Here is a 20,649-nt window from a genome sequence, read left to right as displayed (position 1 = left end):
ACCCTTAAACATGTCTTTATTATCTTCTGAAGCGAAAGGAAGGCAGCCCTGAGCATTCAGCAGACCTTTTAGTGGCTACCTCTGCTGCAGGACCACAGGCCTCAAGTTTTCTTTCCGTGCCACCATGCTCCACCATGATTATCACTGCTTTAAACAAATCCCAGAAAGACAGCCAAGTGCCTGTCTATGCTACACTTTTCCCAGGGCAGGGAAAATGTACACCAAAGATCCACTCTCTGGCTCGCTCCTGTGACAGCATCTTCGGCTAACCCACATCTATTACCGGCTAGCTATTTTGCTATGTGCCAGGAAAGCTATGGCCAACAGAAATCAACCAAAAAGATGTTAAGATGTACAACACGATAAGTCCAGGCTAAAAGTATATTACCTAGCAGAAAATCAAAAACTTCCAGAAATAGCACGTGCTTTTTTTCAATCTAAAACTTCCTTTTCGGGCTTCCCTGGTGGCACAGTGGTTGAGAGTCCGCCTGCCGATGCAGGGGACACGGGTTCATTCCCCGGTCCGGGAAGATCCCACATGCCGCGGAGTGGCTGGGCCCGTGAGCCATGGCCGCTGAGCCTGCGCATCCGGAGCCTGTGCTCCGCAACGGGAGAGGCCACAACAGCGAGAGGCCCGCGTACCACAAAAAAATAAAAAATAAAAAAAACAAAAAAAAAACTTCCTTTTCAAGGAAATTACAGTGACAACAAGCAAAAATGTAAGGAAATGGAAAGGGCAGCCCTGAGAAATAAGTACTACATCACTAAAGGTTCTCATGCATATACGGGATAAGTACCTAGCAGGATTGCTGCTAAAAATTTTGTAAGTAAGTTCAAGACTAGAGCTTTAGGTTCCCTTTATTTACATCACTGTAAAATCTATATAAATACTGAAAATATGAAAAGAGTCCTGCATTATCTACCTTATTTTTCTCTATTACCATAGATAATAAAGAGGTAACAATATATGTTCTAAAATATGATAAACCAGCTCATATTCATTTAGAAACTTTTTCTGACATTTCCCTTTATAATTTGTCAAAAATCAGATTCTATAAAAAAATATAATACAGAAACATCAATATTAAACATATTCTTCTACTTTAAGCTTATTTCTAAAAGTATTAGATTGCAATTCACATCCAAAGCCTTATTAGTCATAATACTAATAAACACTTCTACAACTATACAGAATTGAGAAAGTAGGCTTTTAATACATACTTTGCAACACAAGTCAACCAGAATAACATTCTTTAGTTCAGTATTGCTCAAACTTCAGACATTTGAATACCACAACCAGAATTTTTTCAGTATCTACTTATTACCTGCACTAATATTTACATTCTTAATATTTTTCTTTACATCAGTTCCTTTTTTTTATTTTAGCCTCAAACTCTAGTAATAAGACCTATGAAATCATAGTTCTGATGTGCAAGTTATATTTTCTATTCAATAACTGTCATTAATATTGCTTAGCTTTTTTTTAAAAAAGGGTGGGGGGGTTCATTATATTACAGGGATGAATGCACAACTCGTTAATTACACATTCCAAACAAAATATAATTATTATTTAAGTCAGTAAAGGCCCAACAGGCTTACATTAAAATCAATATTCCAAGGCCAGAATTACAAGTTTTATGTTTGTTTTCAAATTCAGCAAGATTACTTTTAGAGTCAAGATCCCAAGTGGTGTGGCATAAATAAGTCTTTTGATGTAAAAACTCAGATATTCATCTTAAGAAATTAGTGCTTTGGGCGGTGGTGTGATGAACTGGGAGATTGGGATTGACATATATACACTAATATGTATAAAATGGATAACTAATAAGAACCTGCTGTATAAATAAATAAAATTCAAAAAATGTTTTTGCTAAAAAAGCAAAAAAAAAAAGAAATCACTGCTTTTAAAATAATACCTTCGACTACATACAAAAGATTTCTGAAGGATACACACTATAAACTGATTAATCATGGTTGCCTCTGAAGAACTGAAGTGAGCAACTGTATAACTTTCTCTAATGCTTTAACTTTTTAACCACATGCATTTATTACATATTCAAAACAAGTACTCTTCAAAATTAAAATGTGCTTAGTATCCAAAAATAAAACTTTAAAAAAAATCTCCTAGTGTATAGAAACCTAGTACTTAGAATACATTAAAGTATAAACTAAAGAAAAACATGTTAAAATTCCCCATTAAAAGAACTATATTTTTAGTTTCAAGTAATGCCATTATACAATTGTGTACCAATACAGTTCCTTTATCTTTTAATTCCTTATTTTTTAAAAAATAGCATTAGGGCTTCCCTGGTGGCACAGTGGTTGAGAGTCCGCCTGCCGATGCAGGGGACACGGGTTTGTGCCCCGGTCCGGGAGGATCCCACGTGCCGCGGAGCGGCTTGTCCCGTGAGCCATGGCCGCTGAGCTTGCGCGTCCGGAGCCTGTGCTCCGCAACGGGAGAGGCAACAACAGTGACAGGCCCGCGTACCGCAAAAAAAAAAAAAAAAAAAAAAAAAAAAAAAGCATTAGAAACAGATGGAATAAGACTAGAGCAAAAGTCGGAGGGAATCTCATATATTTATTTTAACATAATGAGTAAGGAGCAATATCCTAGGATTTGATTTAAATAATAAACTAAATACAGCTGATCCTTGAACGCAAGGGGTTGAGGGGCGCTGACCCTTGCACAGTCAAAAATACACATATAACTTTATAGTCGGACCTTCATATCTGTGATTCCGCAACCTCGGATTCAATCAGCCCCCGACTGTGTAGTACTGTAGTATGCAAGAAAAAATTCCCCATGTGTCATTCAAGGAAGGGTCAGCTGTGGTAGTAATGTAAAAAATATTCACTGTAAGAACTGAAGAATTACTAGCTTGACTTTGTGAAAAAGATGAATGTTAAACTCAATGACTGATAAGACTAACAATGAGCACATCAAAGGAAAGTAATATAAATTAAATATATTTAAATATTTAAATAATTTCATAGAATTTTGAGTTTTACATCTGAACTGGAGTCTAAAATTTGGATAAGATTACTCTAACAAATAAATACTTGGTTTTGGCATTATTTAATACATAGTAGCAGGCAAACAGTGTTTATACTGGCATAAAAAGAGTAATGAAGGTGTAAGAAATATAATTTTACTTAAGAAATACTAACATTCTGGATAAAGAACCTAATACATCCATTATACTAAATGGATTATGTGGTATTAACTTAATTCCAGCAAAGCATGTAATAATAAACATGTTAGGGAATTCCCCGGCAGTCCAATGGTTAGGGCTCTGTGCTCTCACCGACGAGGGCCCAGGTTTGATCCCTTGTCAGGCAACTAAGATACCACAAGCTGCACGACACAGCCAAAAAAATAAAATAATTTAAAAAAAACATGTTAGAACCATAACAGAAAAAGTAAAAAAATAAAAGCCAAGATGAAAACACACTTTCAAAGATAGGTAAAGTTATACAGCAATAATGCTGCAAATTAATTTAACCTCAAAAAAAAACACCTCATACAGATCTGCCTATTCTATCAAAAATAATCACCTCCTTGGGTTGTTGACTACACCAAACCTACAGATATTACTTTTGCAAAAGTCTGATTAAATCACATCTTTAACCATTATCATTACTTCCTTCTAAACATCCACACTATGAATATGCTCTCAAAAGAATCATTCACACATACCACAGCTATCCTACAAAAAAGATGGAATTCAACCACAGAATTCTACCTAAGTATCTTTAAGACTACTATTGAAAATGAAGAACTGCCTAATAAATACTGCATATCAGTAAAGTTAGCGATAAAGTATTAAACTTCATAAAGAAAAATAATTCATGATAAGCACATGGAAAAACTAATAGTCTATTATTTCCCATATGCTATGGCTTAAGGTCAACCTCAAAATAAGTTAATTGGATACATCAAAATGCGAGATTTAGTTTTAAGGGGCCCTGCTTTGTAAAAAAAAAATGTATATATGGAATTTTCGTTTTCTAGGAAAGAATTTGTGGTAACCCAATTTCAGTAAGTTTTTTTAGGAGGAAATATTTAAATTTCTCCAAATCCATTATACAGGTATATGAACTTGAGTAAAGAGTTTCTAGAAATTCATTCTTGCTAAATAAATTCTGATTCAAACATTTACTGATGCTCATGCTAAGCACCTTCCCAAGTGTTTATAGATTTAAATTTTTCAAAATAGATGACACATTTGGGAAACAAAAAACTAACCACATAATATTTGGGTTCTACTGTTAAAAACAAATTTTTACAAGCCTTCCTATCTATACATACAAATCCACCAAGGTTTTAAGTTAGAAATGAACCTCATGAAAAAGCAGATGTCACATATGGATGGGTGGGTGCCTGCACAGATCGCTACATGTTTTTGATTGATACTATAGCTCACTGAAATGGAAGCTCTAAGAACATGACAAGGTAACTCTTTTTTACATTAGGATTTACATTCAATATAATCTTGTTTGGGATTAGATATTATCCCTTCTTGATTAACAATAAAACTTAGATGTAAAGATCTCTTACTCTTTCTACTATTTGATTTAGACCCAATTTTCTGAATGCAATTACTTGGGTATTTCTTCTAACATACTGGTTTGAGAAATGGGATTGACAATTTAAAATGTACAACAAAAATTCAAAATTCTACATTAGTTATTACCTTCCAAAGTACATAAATGATCAGGAACCATCACAACTCAAGCATTACATCAGAGGCCACAAAAACATCACTTTGCTTATTCCTAATAATCCAAAAGTACTATTATCTGTCATTATCTTAGGGACCCAGGCTTTGTAACATCATCCACTGTGGTTTGCAGTCTAACCTTTCACAGAGCACTGCATACTCAATCATCTTCAATTTCTGTGATTAAAAATAATCAATTGTTTTTAATCCTTTCAGAATAGTTGTTTGGATGCCTCCAGTGTCTGCACTCCAGAATAAGCAGACTTTGTTGATGTTTCCTAATATCTAACTAGGTTCACCAGCTTGAAGACCAAGTGAGAGTTTTCCTTCAACATGCCAGCATCAATCCTGTCAATGACTAGTTGCAAATTACATTACCTAATAAGCTAATGCTACAATTACTTTTTCTCACATACTCAGAACTGTTTTCCTTTCTATAATAAAGTTTTTTAGATGATATAATCCTCCCAAGGACCTTCACATGTTCCCCAGCTTCTCTGAGCAAAACTAATAGATGGAAAATGTTAAAACGTCATTTCCTTTTAAGGCAAAGATAAAAAAGGCAAGCGTATGTAGGACCTAGAATAAGTTTTGCTAAGTCATCACTAGGCTGATAAATTGGTCCTCTGATTAAAACTAATCCTCTTAATTATAAGATTTTTAAGTTAAAATACTTTTGAGGTACAACTATCTCTCAATATACCAATAATCAAATTTCAAATCACATAGGCCCTAAAAGAGAAGTATCATCACATAAAATAATCCTTCCTAGGGTCATCCTATTATGTTCTTTTCCCACATAAATCTACATTACAAACAATAAAATTGATCATACCTTTTACATTTGACCTTTCTTCTGCACAATGACATCCTCCACCCCATCCTAATCATCAGCAACGTGAATTCTAAAATATACCGTTACAAAGCCCTAAAAATGGGCCGAGATCTAAATTTCCTCAAAGAAGCTTGAAACCTTTCTTGCTTTGAAAATCAAAAACATGTTTGTTTGTTTGAAGTACTCACTGTTATTAAACCATTTCTGAATAAGAATTAGAGATGTGGGGGAAAAGACTTTTGTAACTCCAAGGGGAAAAAGTATTTTTGGAGTAATCTACAGAGCTTCAATTCAAAGCCAAAAACCATTATGTTCTCTATGGCAAGAAAATTTACTTTAGCTGAAACTGCTGGACAGCTAATTCTAGCTTCTTGTGATGTATACATATTAGGTTATGAAAAAACTTTTTTTTTCTCAAAGGTTTCAGATTATAAACCTTTTCCAAGCAGGCACTTTGATAGATGATTAACAAAATTATTTCCAGGGCTTCCCTGGTGGCGCAGTGATTTTGAGTCTGCCTGCCGATGCAGGGGACACGGGTTCGTGCTGCGGAGTGGCTGGGCCCATGAGCCATGGCCGCTGAGCCTGCACGTCCGGAGCCTGTGCTCCCCGGCGGGAGAGGCCACAACAGTGAGAGGCCCGCGTACCGCAAAAAAAAAAAAAAAATATTTCCAATCCTTAAAAACTTTTTCAAGATTGGTATTACCACCATTTTGTGGATGAGAAATTTGAGGCTCAGTGAGGTTAAGGGACTTGTCAGTCAATACAACATAAGCTAGTAGCCCCAGAGCCAGGCACAGCCAGTTCTAATGAAGCCGTTCTTTCCCTATCACCACAATTCTTGTTCTTTAAAAAGCTGGATAAAATACTCTACCCACAATTCCAATTTTTAAAATTTAAATAAAAGGAAATTCACAAAAATGGTAATACGTGTATTACAATAACAAATTATACCATATATCACTCAATTTTTACCACAATCCTGCAAGATAGATTATTTCATTCTATTTTCCTAATGGGGAAACTGAGGCTGAGAGATTACATGACTTGCCAGGAACCCATGGGTGGACTAGGAATTCATAGAGCCAAACAGATTTTTCTGAATCTTAACAACAATGCTTAGAGATTTTCAAAAGTATCTTACGTCAAAGGAAACTAATTGATAGTTAACTAATTACAAAGCTGTCCAGGTAAAAACTTATAATTATAGCAGTAATACTGGCACACTACATGGGAAAAGTCAACTAATTAACAGACTAGGTTAATAGTCCTGTATTAACTACATCAGAAACGTTAAATAAACTATGAATATGAAATCAAACACTATGTGTCTGTGTGTGTATATATATATATATATATATATACACACACACACACACACACACACACATACATATTAGCATCCAGGCCTTAAATTAAGAATGGTATTAAAAAAAAAAAAAAATGGTATAAAATCCTGGCAACTATCCCCCATGTTCACACTTTTTTTTTTTTTTTCCAAGGAGTTGGGGAGGGAAGGAGGGAGTGGGAAGAAAATCCAACTGAATGTAAAAAACTGTATTTTAACAGGTGTTACAAGAAAAGCTAAGTGTAACACAATGACAAAATGAAACGCCTGCTTCTCACAGAGGAAGTGAAAGGACACACATTTCATTGGAGAGCTACTGATACACCCCCACCCAGAGGGACTCAGATCTACTGGCTATACCTTCCAATAAAATTTGCTCTTAAATAAAATACAAATTATTAATAAAATCTGCATGACTGTTTCATAACCAATTGCTCTCTTTTCAAATTTTTCATAATGTGAAGAAATTCAGCATTATAACTTTTCTGGGCCTTACTTTCTACATTAATACAATGAGGAAGATGGAATCTAACATCACTTTCAATTATAAAGCCCTGGGAAACAATAACCATAATAATATTTACAAAAAGTCTGCTGAAAAGTTCTGTCAGTAGATACAAAAAGTTCAATTTTTTTTCCAAGAGTGTATTTAAAATTTTACTAAGCTTCATAATTAGAATATGTGCATTTAAGGTATATCTCAACAGAAAAGGTTGGGGGGAAAGAAGAGGGATCAGGGAATAAAGACAAAAACAAAACCCAAAAAACTCAGTACTTTATGGTTTCGGACCATGCTTAAATTAAACAGATTAATAATAGGGCTAAACGAAAATTAAGTTTGTATAAAGAAATTACTTATTTAAAATGAAAGGAAACAGGGAGTTCCCTGGCAGTTCAGTGGTTAGGACTCTGCACTTTCACTGCCAAGGGCCTGGGTTCAGTATCTGGTCGGGGAACTAAGATCCCGCAAGCCAAGTGCCCCAGTCAAAAAAACAAAATAAGAATTAAAAAATAAAATAAAATAAAATGAAAGAAAACAGGGCTGGTGTACGTGAGCACTGACCAACCAAAGAAAAGAAACCCACCAAGATGATTTTACTTATAAGAGTATAAATTTGAGTGAAGGATTATGATGACTAAAAATAATTTTAAATATTTAGGAAAATTTCAAGTTATAAAATATTATATGATCTCCTTGGAGAAATCCATAACACAAACATGGCTGAACGATACTTTTATCTAATTCTGACCATAAATGACCTTAAATCAATTGAAAATAAATGAATAAGTGAAATTCTTTCATTCAAATATTTGTTCCTGGCTTTTAAATTTTCAGCTGTACAGTTTAATACATAATTATTGACATTCTTCTGCATAAAGGGAAAATAAAAATTTCTTTGAAGAAATGGAACGTGTTATTTACCTTTTGTACTTCTGATTTATTTTCAATAATTTCTAATTAAGAATGCAATTGATGTCTTTAGGATATTCTTTTTCATTCTCTTTTTAAAAAAACACACCAGGGTGGTTTTTTGATCCTTTAGAAAACAGATTTAGAGTATAAAATTATGAAGATAAATTATAGCAAGTATTTTCAAAGAAAATAAAACCTGGGTCTTGAAATTTGTCATTTAAATTACCATCTTTAAAACTAATGCTCACAGATGACACAATACTATACATACAGGATCCTAAAGATGCTACCAGAAAACTACTAGAGCTAATCAATGAATTTGGTAGAGTAGCAGGATACAAAATTAATGCACAGAAATCTCCTGCATTCCTATACACTAATGATGAAAAACCTGAAAGAGAAATTAAGGAAACACTCCCATTTACCACTGCAACAAAAAGAATAAAATACCTAGGAATAAACCTACCTAAGGAGACAAAAGACCTCTACGCAGAAAACTATAAGACGCTGATGAAAGAAATTAAAGATGATACAAACAGATGGAGAGATATACCATGTTACTGGATTGGAAGAATCAACACTGCGAAAATGACTATACTACCCAAACCAATCTACAGATTCAATGCAATCCCTATCAACTACCAATGGCATTTTTCACAGAACTAGAACAAAAAATTGTACAATGTATATGGAAACACAAAAGGCCCCAAATAGCCAAAGCAATCTTGAGAAAGAAAAATGGAGCTGGAGGAATCAGACTCCCTGACTTCAGACAGAGCTACAGTAATCAAGACAATATGGTACTGGCACAAAAACAGAAGTATAGATCAATGGAACAGGATAGAAAGCCCAGAGGTAAATCCACGCACATATGATCACCTTACTTTTGATAAAGGAGGCAAGAATAATACAATGGAGAAAAGACAGCCTTTTCAAAGTGATGCTGGGAAAACTGGACAGCTACATGTAAAAGAATGAAGTTAGAACACTCCCTAACACCATACACAAAAATAAACTCAAAATGGATTAAAGATCTAAATATAAGGCCAAACACTATAAAGCTATAAAACATAGGCAGAACACTCTATGACACAAATCACGGCAAGATCCTTTTTGACCCACCTCCTAGAGAAAGGGAAATAAAAACAAAAATAAACAAATGGGACCTAATGAAACTTAAAAGCTTTTGCACAGCAAAGGAAAACATAAACAAGACGAAAAGACAACCATCAGAATGCGATAAAATATTTGCAGATGAAGCAACTGACAAAGGATTAATCTCCAAAATTTACAAGCAGCTCAATATCAAAAAAACAAACCCAGGGGACTTCCCTGGTGGCGCAGTGGTTGAGAGTCCGCCTGCCAGTGCAGGGGACACGGGTTCGAGCCCTGGTCCGGGAAGATCCCACATGCCGTGGAGGAACTAAGCCCGTGCGTCACAGCTACTGAGCCTGCGCTCTAGAGCCTGCGAGCCACAACTACTGAGTCTGTGTGCCACAACTACTGAGGCTGTGTGCCTAGAGCCTGTGCTCCGCAACAAGAGAAGCCACCGCAATGAGAAGCTCGCGCACCGCAACGAAGAGCAGCCCCACTCGCCGCAACTAGAGAAAGCCCGCGCGCAGCAACGAAGACCCAACGCAGACAAAAATAATAAATAAATAAACAAAAAAAAAGAAAAAAAAAAAAAAAACAAACCCAGAAGACCTAAATAGACATTTCTCCAAAGAAGATATACAGATTGCCAACAAACACAGGAAAGAAGGCTCAACATCACTAATCATTAGAGAAATGCAAATCAAAACTACTATGAGGTATCAGCTCACACCAGTCAGAATGGCCATCATCAAAAAATCTACGAACAATAATAAATGCTGGAGAGGGTGTGAAGAAAAGGGAACCCCCTTGCACTGCTGGTGGGAATGTAAATTGATACAGCCACTATGGAGAACAGTGTGGAAGGTTCCTTAAAAAATTAAAAGTAGAACTACCATACAACCCAGCAATCCCACTACTGGGAATATACCCTGAGAAAACCATAATTCAAAAAGTCATGTACCACAATGTTCACTGCAGCTCTATTTACAATAGCCAGGACATGGAAGCAACCTAAGTGTCCATCAACAGATGAATGGATAAAGAAGATGTGGCACATATATACAATGGAATATTACTCAGCCATAAAAAGAAATGAAACTGAGTTATCTGTAGTGAGGTGGATGGACCTAGAATCTGTCATACAGAGTGAAGTAAGTCAGAAAGAGATGGTAACATATATGGAATCCAAAAAAAAAAAAAAAAAGGTCCTGAAGAACCTAGAGGCAGGACACGAATAATAAAGACACAGACGTAGAGAATGGACTTGAGGACAAGGGGAGGGGGAAGGGTAAGCTGGGATGAAGTGAGAGAGTGGTATGGACATATATACACTACCAAATGTAAAACAGATAGCTAGTGGGAAGCAGCCGCATAGCACCAGGGAGATGAGCTCAGTGCTATGTGACCACCTAAGAGGGGTGGGATAGGGAGGGTGGGAGGGAGATGCAGGAGGGAGGAGATATGGGGATATATGTATACGTATAGCTGATTCACTTTGTTATAAAGCCGAAACTAACACACCATTGTAAAGCAATTACACTCCAATAAAGATGTAAAAATAAATAAATAAATAATAAATTAAATTAATGCTGACAATAGGAAATAAATCATAGCCATGTTATACTACTTTGAGCTCGGTCAAACCTTCTTATTAAAACATCCCTTGATCTACCTAATAGATGTGCTCCTCAGAAGTTCCTTGCATATTAAACTTGTGTAAATCTCATCTTAAACGCATTAGGGGGAGCTCCCTATTTGAAAGAATCCTAAAACATGTGCTTTTGTTTTCTAAGGGTTCCTTTTCTAACTTGTATTCCTATGAAAGAATGACTTTGACTTATCTGCTAATTGATATTCATCCAGTTTTCATTTAACATTGTTTTTTTTAAAATACCATCCTTGTACTTTATCCCATGCTTATCAACTGCCACTAAGACAACTTTGATCAAGTTATATTTACCTTTCACACTGCTTCCCCAGGAAGCAATATAAAGCCCACCCCTGAGAAAAATATATATATACTTAATATGCTACTAACAGATTTCAAAGCATGTAATAATAATCAGCTTTAAATATCACTAGATTTTTATAACTAATTTCAAATTCAAAGGTGAAAAATAAGAGAAAACCAGAAGTGAATTATCTATGGAGGGGAGAAAAAGTATGCTTTGTGTCTATTGAGCACTTCATAATTTTTAAATTACATTTTAATATACCATCCCATTTCAGACTCTCATCGATTCTCTAAGGGTATTAATGGCTTCATTGCTGGCAATTTGGGAAACAAAGAAGCAGAGGCACAGCGCAGTAAAGTGACTGCCCAATGTGTCATAGTAATTCAATGTCAAGGTCAGAATTGGAATGCAATTTTCACATTCCTAGCCATTGCTCTTCTTTTACACAATTAAAGATGGAGATAAAACATTTAAGCAAGTTTGACTATAGAGTCCCCTATCCATCAATAATTACCGAAAATAATTTCAGGAGCCTTAAGTTCAGGCGCTCGCCAAGACCTTTCAAAGGGAAAAGGACAGTCTCTTCAACAAATGGTGTTGGAAATACTGGATGTCCACATGCAAAAGAATGAAGCTTACTTCATTCTACACCATATACCAAAATTAACTCAAAATGGATTAAAGACGTAAATATAAGACATAAAGCTAAAACTCCTGAAAGAAAATATAGGGGGAAAGCATCAATACATAGGATTTGGCAATGATTGCTTGGATATAACACTAAAAGCAAAGGCAGCAAAATAAAAAATAGATATATTGGAATACATCAAAAATTTAAACTTCTATACAAAGGACAATCAACAGAGTGAAAAGGCAGACCATGGAATGGGAGAAAAATCTGCAAATTGCACATCTGATAAGGGGTTAATATCCAAAATATTTAAAGAACTCCTACCAACAACGGAAAAAAATAACAAAAAATAAGCAAAGGTCTTGGACGTTTCTCCAAAGCCAGTATACAAAAGTCCACCCAGCATATGAAGAGATGTGCGATATAAATAATAACTAGGTAAATGCAAATAAACCAATGAGATATCACTTCAAATCCATTAGGGTGGGTAATATTAGAAAAAAGGAAAATAGTGTTATCAAGGATGTGCAGAAATTGAAATTCTTGTGTATTATTGGTGGGAATATAAAATAGTGCAAACTTTATGGAGAACAATATGGCACTTCCTTAAATTTTTTTAAATAGAATTACCATACAATCTAGCAATTCCACTTCAGGGTATATATCCAAAAGAGCTGAAAGCAGGATCTCAGGAGACATTTACCCCATGTTCATAGCAGCATTATTCACAACAGCCAGGAGGTGGAAGCAACCAAAGTGTCCAACAACAGATTAATGGGTAGGCAAAATGTGGTATACGCAAAAAAAGTTTTTAAATGTGGTATACATGTACAATGGAATATTATTTTAGCCATAAAAAGAAATGAAATCCCAACACATACTACATGTATGAACCTTGAGGACATTATGCTAAGTAAAATAAGCCAGTCACAAAAAGACAAATACTGTATGATTCCATTTATAGGTGGCATCTCTAGAGTAGTCAAATTCATAGAAACAGAAAGTAGAATGGTGCCGCTCTTTGATTGCCAGGGGCTGGGGTTAGGGGGAAATGAGGAGATATTGTTTTGAAAGGACTTTTAGTTTTGAAAGATGAAAATGTTCTGGAAATTGGTTGCACAATAATGTGAATATACTTAACACTACTGAACTGTACATTTAAAAATGGTTAGGATGGTAAATTTGATGTTATGTGTTTTTTACCACAATTTAAAAATTAGAAAAAAAAGTTCAGAGACTTAAAAAATGTCTCCAGTTCATATTCAGCACAGAATGTTCAAGTATAATAATCTACTTTCCTTTGAAAAGATATCTATAGGTCAATAAATACCAAACTATTGTTTACATATTTCTTGATAGCCTAAAGGAAACCAAAAACCCAAATGGGAATCAAGTTTTCATTACTTCACCTACCAACATTAAAAGAGAAGCCTTTATTATGTACTACCTGAGAACTAAATGGGTACTGCTGCTTTGGTAAAGGGAAAAAAGCCGTATTATTAGAAATCTACCTGAATTATCTGCTAAGTTCACAAATAGCTCTTTATGCTGAAGAATAAAACTGGCTAACATTATTCTCCCTAAGATTCATTCAATTTGATGGTGTCTGAAAGCCACCATTTTTCAATGAGGTAAACACTTGGAATAGAAAACCCTCTAAAAATTAAACACATATTATACTTCCTTTTATGGTATTACTCAAGGACTGTCTTCACCAAAGGCATACAGTAGTAGGTCAGGTACCATTCTAAGTCCTAGAACAACTGAATCAGTACTAGTACATTCAGTAGTAGGAGTGTGGAATCAGTCCAGTGACAAAAATGATGAACTGCAGGCCAGAGTAATATTTAGCAGCTAAACCTAACTGGAACCTAACTTAAAAAAATAATAATAAACAATGTTGAAAACATTGACAGAAAATAGAACTTGGAAAAGTATGAAAAATAAACCGATCTACATAGGAAACTTTAATCAGACCTCTAAAACTTTATACATGTCCAAACTTTAGATAGGCAGGTTCAAATTTTCAGTGGCTCTCAAAAGATCAGCATTATTTGAAACTCTGGTGAATACATGCGGGAAAAAAATCTATCAAATTTAGCTGCAAGGATAAGCAATTTAGTAAGCTGTTACTATAATTTATAAAGAAAAGATTGACTACATTGTTCCATGATTGTACAAGTATCAGCAAATGGTACTGATTACCCAAATTAAGTATTTATAAGGACTTCTATATGCAAGGAACTTGGTGAGATATCCAAAGTGCTTGAGAAAACATTCACCAAGAATCATTTTCTTCTCAGCTACTTTAACCTTACTGATGCCCTGCAAGTTCTTAGTATCCTAGCTAATATCTCAAAGATGTTTTATTTGTAGGTATGTCAACTAAACTTATGCAATATAGATATAGATATTAAAAATACTCTTGGAATTGATTATGGAAACCACATATGTGCATGTATGTGGGTAATGGGAACACGTGTGGAAATACCTATATAAATATACAGATACATATATATATAAACCCCATTTAAGTGTTTAAGAAAAATTATTCTGAAACATATAAAGGTTTTTAGATGTTCTATAAAATCAATATGCCCTTTCATCTAGCTCACCTTTTCTCATTTCCTTCAACTACTGAGATTATATAAAAGCATTTAGTACTGTGGGCTCTGAAGATCCTAATATAGAGCATGAAACGGGAAGTATTTACAAGAAACACTGAGGTTACAGAATACTGGTACTCCACAAAAAATAGGCGGATAACCTTACGAAGAAAATACATGAACTATATTCAATATTAAATATTTGAGACATCCAAAATTCTTGATAATTTATCCTTTTTTGAATACAAAATGTATATTTAAATCAGCAAGAAAAAAATCTTATGATGAAAAATGTCTTCTGGGAAGATGTTTTCTTCTAATTAATCATGAGAATCACAATCATTAGACTCAATCATTGTCATTTTCATTTGGAAAATTGTGGCTTCCTTAGTTATTTTAATGCTAGTATCATTTTCATGTGCCAATTCAGGATATTACTCCTTGCATCCTTGCTTATTCATCAAAATAACTGAAAGGCATAATCTCTCCCCTCTGTTGAATTAATAAATCTTAACATACAAAAACATCCTATCTCCAGGCTCTTCTCTTGGTCAAAGTGGTAAGAGCACAGCAGGACCACCTTCAACCTCAAACTTTTTGTGAGCTTTATAGACAAGAACTTAAGCATCCTCTGGTGGAAGATGGCAACTGGGAAAAGGAAAAAACGGGTTTAAATTACAAATGTCCTCAGCCTCTCCATGACAATCAGTTTTTTCTAAGGAAACACCTAAGCCATATTTTTAATAGGAGGTAGAAGGTAAACGTGTCTAAATGCCTTTCCCACTTATGAAATGTGATGCAGAAGATCAGGAAATTAGTAGTTCTGCTATACACTGACAACCTGACAACCAAATAATAACAGTTAGTATATCCAATAATAAGGAAATAAGGATAACTGAATAATGGCAAGTTTCATCTGTCTTTGAACTCAAAGTTTAGATCAAAACCTTAAGCAATAAGACTGCACAGTGCTACAGATAACAAAGGAAAATGAAAGGGAAATAAATCCATTATTTTAAAGAAACAAACTGAAAAGTTCATGGCAAATCTGCCCAACTTACTAAAAGCTGAAAAATAAAGCAGCATGAAAGGGGAAACAGAAAAAGATTAATGTGTGAGAAAATACATGAAATGCAATTCCGTAATTCCATAAAGATAGAAACAAAGTGACTCCAAGTTGCAACATATACTTTAAATGCAACAGAACTACATTCAACCATTTTCCAAAGCCAAAGATGTTCAGGCACTGAAAAGTTACCCTTAAAAACTAAAGCATAAACATTTCTAAAACAAGGGAACAATTCTGCTTCTTTCTATATAAAGAAACCAAAAGCTGTAGTTGTGGGAAGAATTTCCCTGAAATTTGTGAAACTCCTGAAAACTGTGGCTCATGGAACTTGGGAACAAGAACAAAATGTGTGCCTAAAAGTATCACTGTGGTAATAGTGCTTTGCACAACATAGGAACTGAACTCCTTGGATTTAATATTCCTTTGTTATGTGTAACATTACACATTCTTCAGTATCTTTTACTTCCCAGGCCAGTTATCTCAAGAAGTGTTATAATGGACCACCTTGCATTATCCCATAGTGAACCATCATGTGATTTAATGGTCTTGTCTCATCTTCAAAGAGATAACAGCAAGTGCAATAGAGGAACTGGGAGAGTTAAGGGAGAAAGGAAGGGTTCTTTCATATTTTTAAACAGCCTCTTTTCCAAGGGTTTGGAGTTTAAAAACAAAACTCTGGACCTGTCATTTAATTCAAGAATGGCTTCAGAATTCTTCCTGCGTAGTGCCTTACTGGACACACCTCAAAAGCTGAGAAATCTTAATGTACTCAGCCAGTTAGTGCACTACAATGAAAACCTTCTTACCTTTCAGAGCTATATAATATGGTTAAATTAAACCCTGATACAACAAATAGAATAATTTCCTCTAACATTTTAAGACCACTAATCAACTAGTGTCTGTCAGTCATTGCAAGAGTTGCACAATTGCCTGTGGACAGACTACCAGAGAAACTGAGTGTGGTGAGGCAGGATGTTTTCCCGTTTATTTCCTGAGTGAACCTTAAGGTTAAAACTAAATTCATGCCAACTTCATAGCAAAGAATTCAGATTCGAATTCTGAACACAAATACATTTTAAGAAAAGAAAAAAAATGAGGGCTATAAAACCATATACAGTGTGGTCATTGTTTCACTTTTGTATTATGTGCATACTGGATTTTAATCTGAAATGTTTTACACTTGTATTTCACGTTATACAGTTTCGGGACTGGACTGTTTTTCCACAAAAAGAAAAATCAACTGTTTTTCCACCTTAATAGTCAACCTACCTGCCCATAGTTGTCTATGCCAGTTACTAATCTATTTAAATTTAATAAATCAAAAGCTGTCCTTAGGGATTGGCCAAGAGTCGTAAGTCCTTCAGCCTGAAGGTTTTTCAGTTCATTCATAAACGTTGCATGGTTTTCTTTCCATCCGGCCTGAAAAGAAAAACGTAAGAATCTTTTTTCATCTTTCAAAGCCATGTGCACACGGACGGCCGTTACAATCTGCCGTTCACCAAGGGGCTGCTTCACTTTGCTGCACGGTTTTGAGTAACGTGTCAATAACGCATCACTGCTGAGGAAACTCTCTTCCAAAGGAGGCCAAGAATAAACCTGCTGGCTCTACAGCTTTCGGCAGCTACCAGCCTTCGTACTTTATAACTTCCCCGGGAAGCGTACTCCCCAGCCTCATACCCAGAATTCGGGGATGCAAAGATACTGGTGGAAAGCAGAAGTGAGCGGGACTTGCGAAGTTCACCTAGCGCGCTGTCCCACCGGCCCGCGGCCCTCTCGGGGAGACTCCGCAGCCCCAGCCCCGCGGCCCCCGCCCCCCGCCCCAGCCTCGGGCCGGTTCCCCTTTAATGCAGACCCAGGCTCGGCGCTGCCGGGCCCGGCTGTCACTCGGGCTAACTTGAATAAATATCCCCCACAGTTCATTGCTGCCGCTCACGCCGCGGAGGGGAAATGTCGGCCATGTTGATCGCAGCGCCGCCGCCGCCGCCGCCGCCGCCGGGCCGGGCTGGGGAGGGGACGGCGGTGGCCCGGCGACTCCGCGCCGCGCCAGGACGCTCCGTAGCGGGGGAGGGGGTGGGAGCCCGCAGGGGGAAAGACCTCAGCGCCTGGAGCACAGCGGGTGGGGGAGGGGAGCATAATGAAGGGTGAATGGGGGGGCGGGGAGGGTGAGAGAGGAAGGAACAGGGAAGGGAAGGGGGAGGGCGAGGGCTGTTACCTTGATAGCATAGGGCGGCTCTTCGAAAGTGACCAGCATATACCTGTCTCCTCTGCTGGCAGGGTCCCGGGCACGGAGCTGCGGGAGAGCGGGTGGGGAACGGAAGGAGGAACAGGGCGGGCGAGAGGGAAGCACAGAGGCGAGGTTACCAGGCGGAGAAGGGGCGCCCAGCGGCCCCGCCGCCCCCCACAGTACCGCACACGCCGCAGCCACCCCACACACACAGATCGGCCCCCGCACACCGCCCGGGGCCGCAGCCCCGGCCCGGGCCGAGCCCGGCTTGCAGCGCCCGCCCGCCCGCCCGCGCGGTGGGGGAGGGGGTCCCCGAGCCCGGCAGCTCCCGCAGTCAGGTCCCCGACACCTCCGCCTCGCCGCCCCCGGCCGCCCTCCCCCCACCCCTGCCGCCCGCTGGCCGCCGGACCGGGGTCGCCGCCCGGGCTCGGTCAGTCGGTACCTTCATGAAGGTCTCTACCGCGCCTTTGGCTGTGTCCAGGTAGGTGGTGCCCAGATGGCTGCGCTGGTTCATAGAGGCAGACGTGTCTATCAGGAACAGTAAGATGGGCATAGTGCTGGCCGGGGACACCGGGGCCCGAGGTGGTGGAGAAAGAGGAGATGGTAGAGGTGGAGGCGCCGGTGGCGGCGGCGGCGACCGCCGCTACGCGGGGCGGGGGAGCGCGGCCCCCGGGAGGAAAACACGGTCTGGGTCTTTCCTCCGGCTGCGGGGAGTTTCTCCCCCGATAGTTGAGAGGAAACTCCCCAGACCCAGTCCTCCCAGTCGTACCCCCGCCTCCGCCTCCTCCTGCCTGCCTGCCCGCTGGGGCGGGCGCCCGGCCGTCTGTCTGTCGGTCCGTCCCCCCCGCCTCGGGGGTCCCGTCCCCGCTCCCGGCCCCTGTGTGTGTCCCAGCGGGAGACGGGCCTGGCTCCCAACCCCACCCCCGGTGCAGGGAGTGGGGACCTGGGAGCTGGCGAAGAGGGGAGTGGGCTGAGGGGAGATTGGCCCTGGGGCTGTTGGGAGAAGTTTCAGGGACTCCCTCCGCACCCCGGCGGTGTCACCACTTTCTCAGCCCCTCTCGCTACTGAAGCGCTTTTCTCTCTCACACTCCGGTTTTAACTCGGGCAGGGGCTGCAGAGGCTCCGCCCCCTGACACGTCCTCTAGCCACGTGATGCACCGCCCCGCTAATGTATTGGCTGATCCCTGGCCTCTTATTAGCATATTCAAACAGCTCAGGGGCGGGGGAAGCTTGGAGGCTGGCTCCGGGAACAGTTTTGGAGCACGCGCGGAGGCGGAGCGTCGGGTGCGCGCGAGAGCGAGCGCGAGGGGCGAGCAGGCGGGCCGGCAGACGCGGAGGCGGGCTCCGGGAAGGGGCGGGGACAGCCCGCGGAAGGACGGCGGTATGGGGGCGGGGGCCGCGGCCGTGAGTCTGCGCGTGAGGCCCCTCGGCCTCTCCTTGGCTGTTGGAGGTGATAGGGGTCGGAGGAAGGGAAATGGAGGCTGGCCTCAGCTCCTGTTTCGAGGTCGCTGTAGCGAACCCCTTCCCCAATGGGCGAGTGACGAGGGGATGAGTAGAGTGATCCAACGCCCGGTTAGGAGTCGGGGCAGGCCGGCGGTCATCCTCCGGATGAGGGCTCGGGGCCCGCGGTCGTCGGAGGAGGTTCCTTGGGCCTCGGAGGGCCGGCCCCAGCGCGGGCGGGCCCGGGGCGGGGGAAGGGAAGTGAGAGGTTGTTTATGACCAGGGACTAATCGTCTCCGCGAGTCACTCCGCTCCCGTAGGGGAGTGGGGACGAGGGGCGATCCTCGTCCGCAGCCTCGCTCGGCCTTGGGCAGCGACCGAGGGTGAGGGCTGGACCTAGCCAGGAGCCCTCTCGTTGGAGGACCCACCAGAAAGGGAACAAACCCTTTTTTTCCGAACTCAGCCCTAAAAGGGCAGCGGGGGAAGACTCAAATATCGATAAACAGTTTATTGCCCCTTTTATACTCGGGGAAAAATAACCCGTCCTACCCAAAGAAATAACCTCTCACAAGCCATGTTTACTTAGGGCCACAGAATATCAATCTCAGAGCTAAAAGGGGCCTTAGAAAAGCAGCGTCCATTACTCTTGTTTTTAGATGAACAGACTGACTTGGCTTGCCCAGGTGACACATAGCATGGGTTCTCCATAGCCCTGCCAGTGCTCTTTCCTTGCACTCTATGCTGTCTCAGATTCGATCCAAATACTGCCTGAAGGCAGACGTTCTCGGATAAAACCAGCCCCTGTCATCAGGCTTGATGGCATAATGATTCCTCTCCTAAGTTATGTCGGAGGAAAAGTTGCCTCAAATATACTAGTTGAAAACTTAAAGACATTGCCTAAAATACAAGTTGAATTAGGGACATACGACCTGTATAAGACTGTGTAGAGATTTAGAGGGCCTCTCCTATTAGCCTAGCATTTCGATTGTTTATCCTGAAATTCTTAATTATTTCCCTACTGGTCACTCAAAGAAGTTGTTCCTATTACCATTAACACAGAACAGACATGTTTTGTGGCACTTTTTTTAAATTTTGAATTTTATAACTCGGACTTTTCCTAATTAAGACAACCTCTGAATTTTTGTTAATTTATAGTAGGGCTATTCAGTAATATGGCGTTCTGTATGTGCCATAGAAGAGTAAAATACTTTTAAGAGATTTGGACTTCTAAAAGTGGAGTAGCGAGCTTACATCCAATGCTTGCTTAGGACCAGTGGAGTTAAAAAATGGTTAAAATATTGTCCCTGCCTT

At 39.4% G+C, this 20,649-nt stretch overlaps 1 protein-coding gene across 1 annotated transcript in view; it reads right to left on the bottom strand.

Moving 5' to 3' along the window:
- Window positions 1-18,451, bottom strand: part of INTS6 (integrator complex subunit 6) — an 88,124-nt gene extending 69,673 nt beyond the window's left edge. Inside the window, exons 1-3 of the mRNA XM_065895890.1 lie at window positions 18,341-18,451; window positions 17,887-17,964; window positions 16,944-17,093 (exon numbers count right to left, since the gene is read on the bottom strand). Coding sequence (XP_065751962.1) covers window positions 16,944-17,093; window positions 17,887-17,964; window positions 18,341-18,451 — 339 coding nt within the window. The remainder of the gene's footprint in view (window positions 1-16,943; window positions 17,094-17,886; window positions 17,965-18,340) is intronic.
- Window positions 18,452-20,649: the final 2,198 nt, after the last annotated feature.

The sequence above is a fragment of the Phocoena phocoena genome, chromosome 18 (assembly GCF_963924675.1).
Source record: "Phocoena phocoena chromosome 18, mPhoPho1.1, whole genome shotgun sequence".
Classification (NCBI taxonomy): domain Eukaryota; kingdom Metazoa; phylum Chordata; class Mammalia; order Artiodactyla; family Phocoenidae; genus Phocoena; species Phocoena phocoena.
The sequence above is the reverse complement of the archived record's forward strand: the minus strand, read 5'-3'. Positions and strand labels throughout refer to the sequence as shown.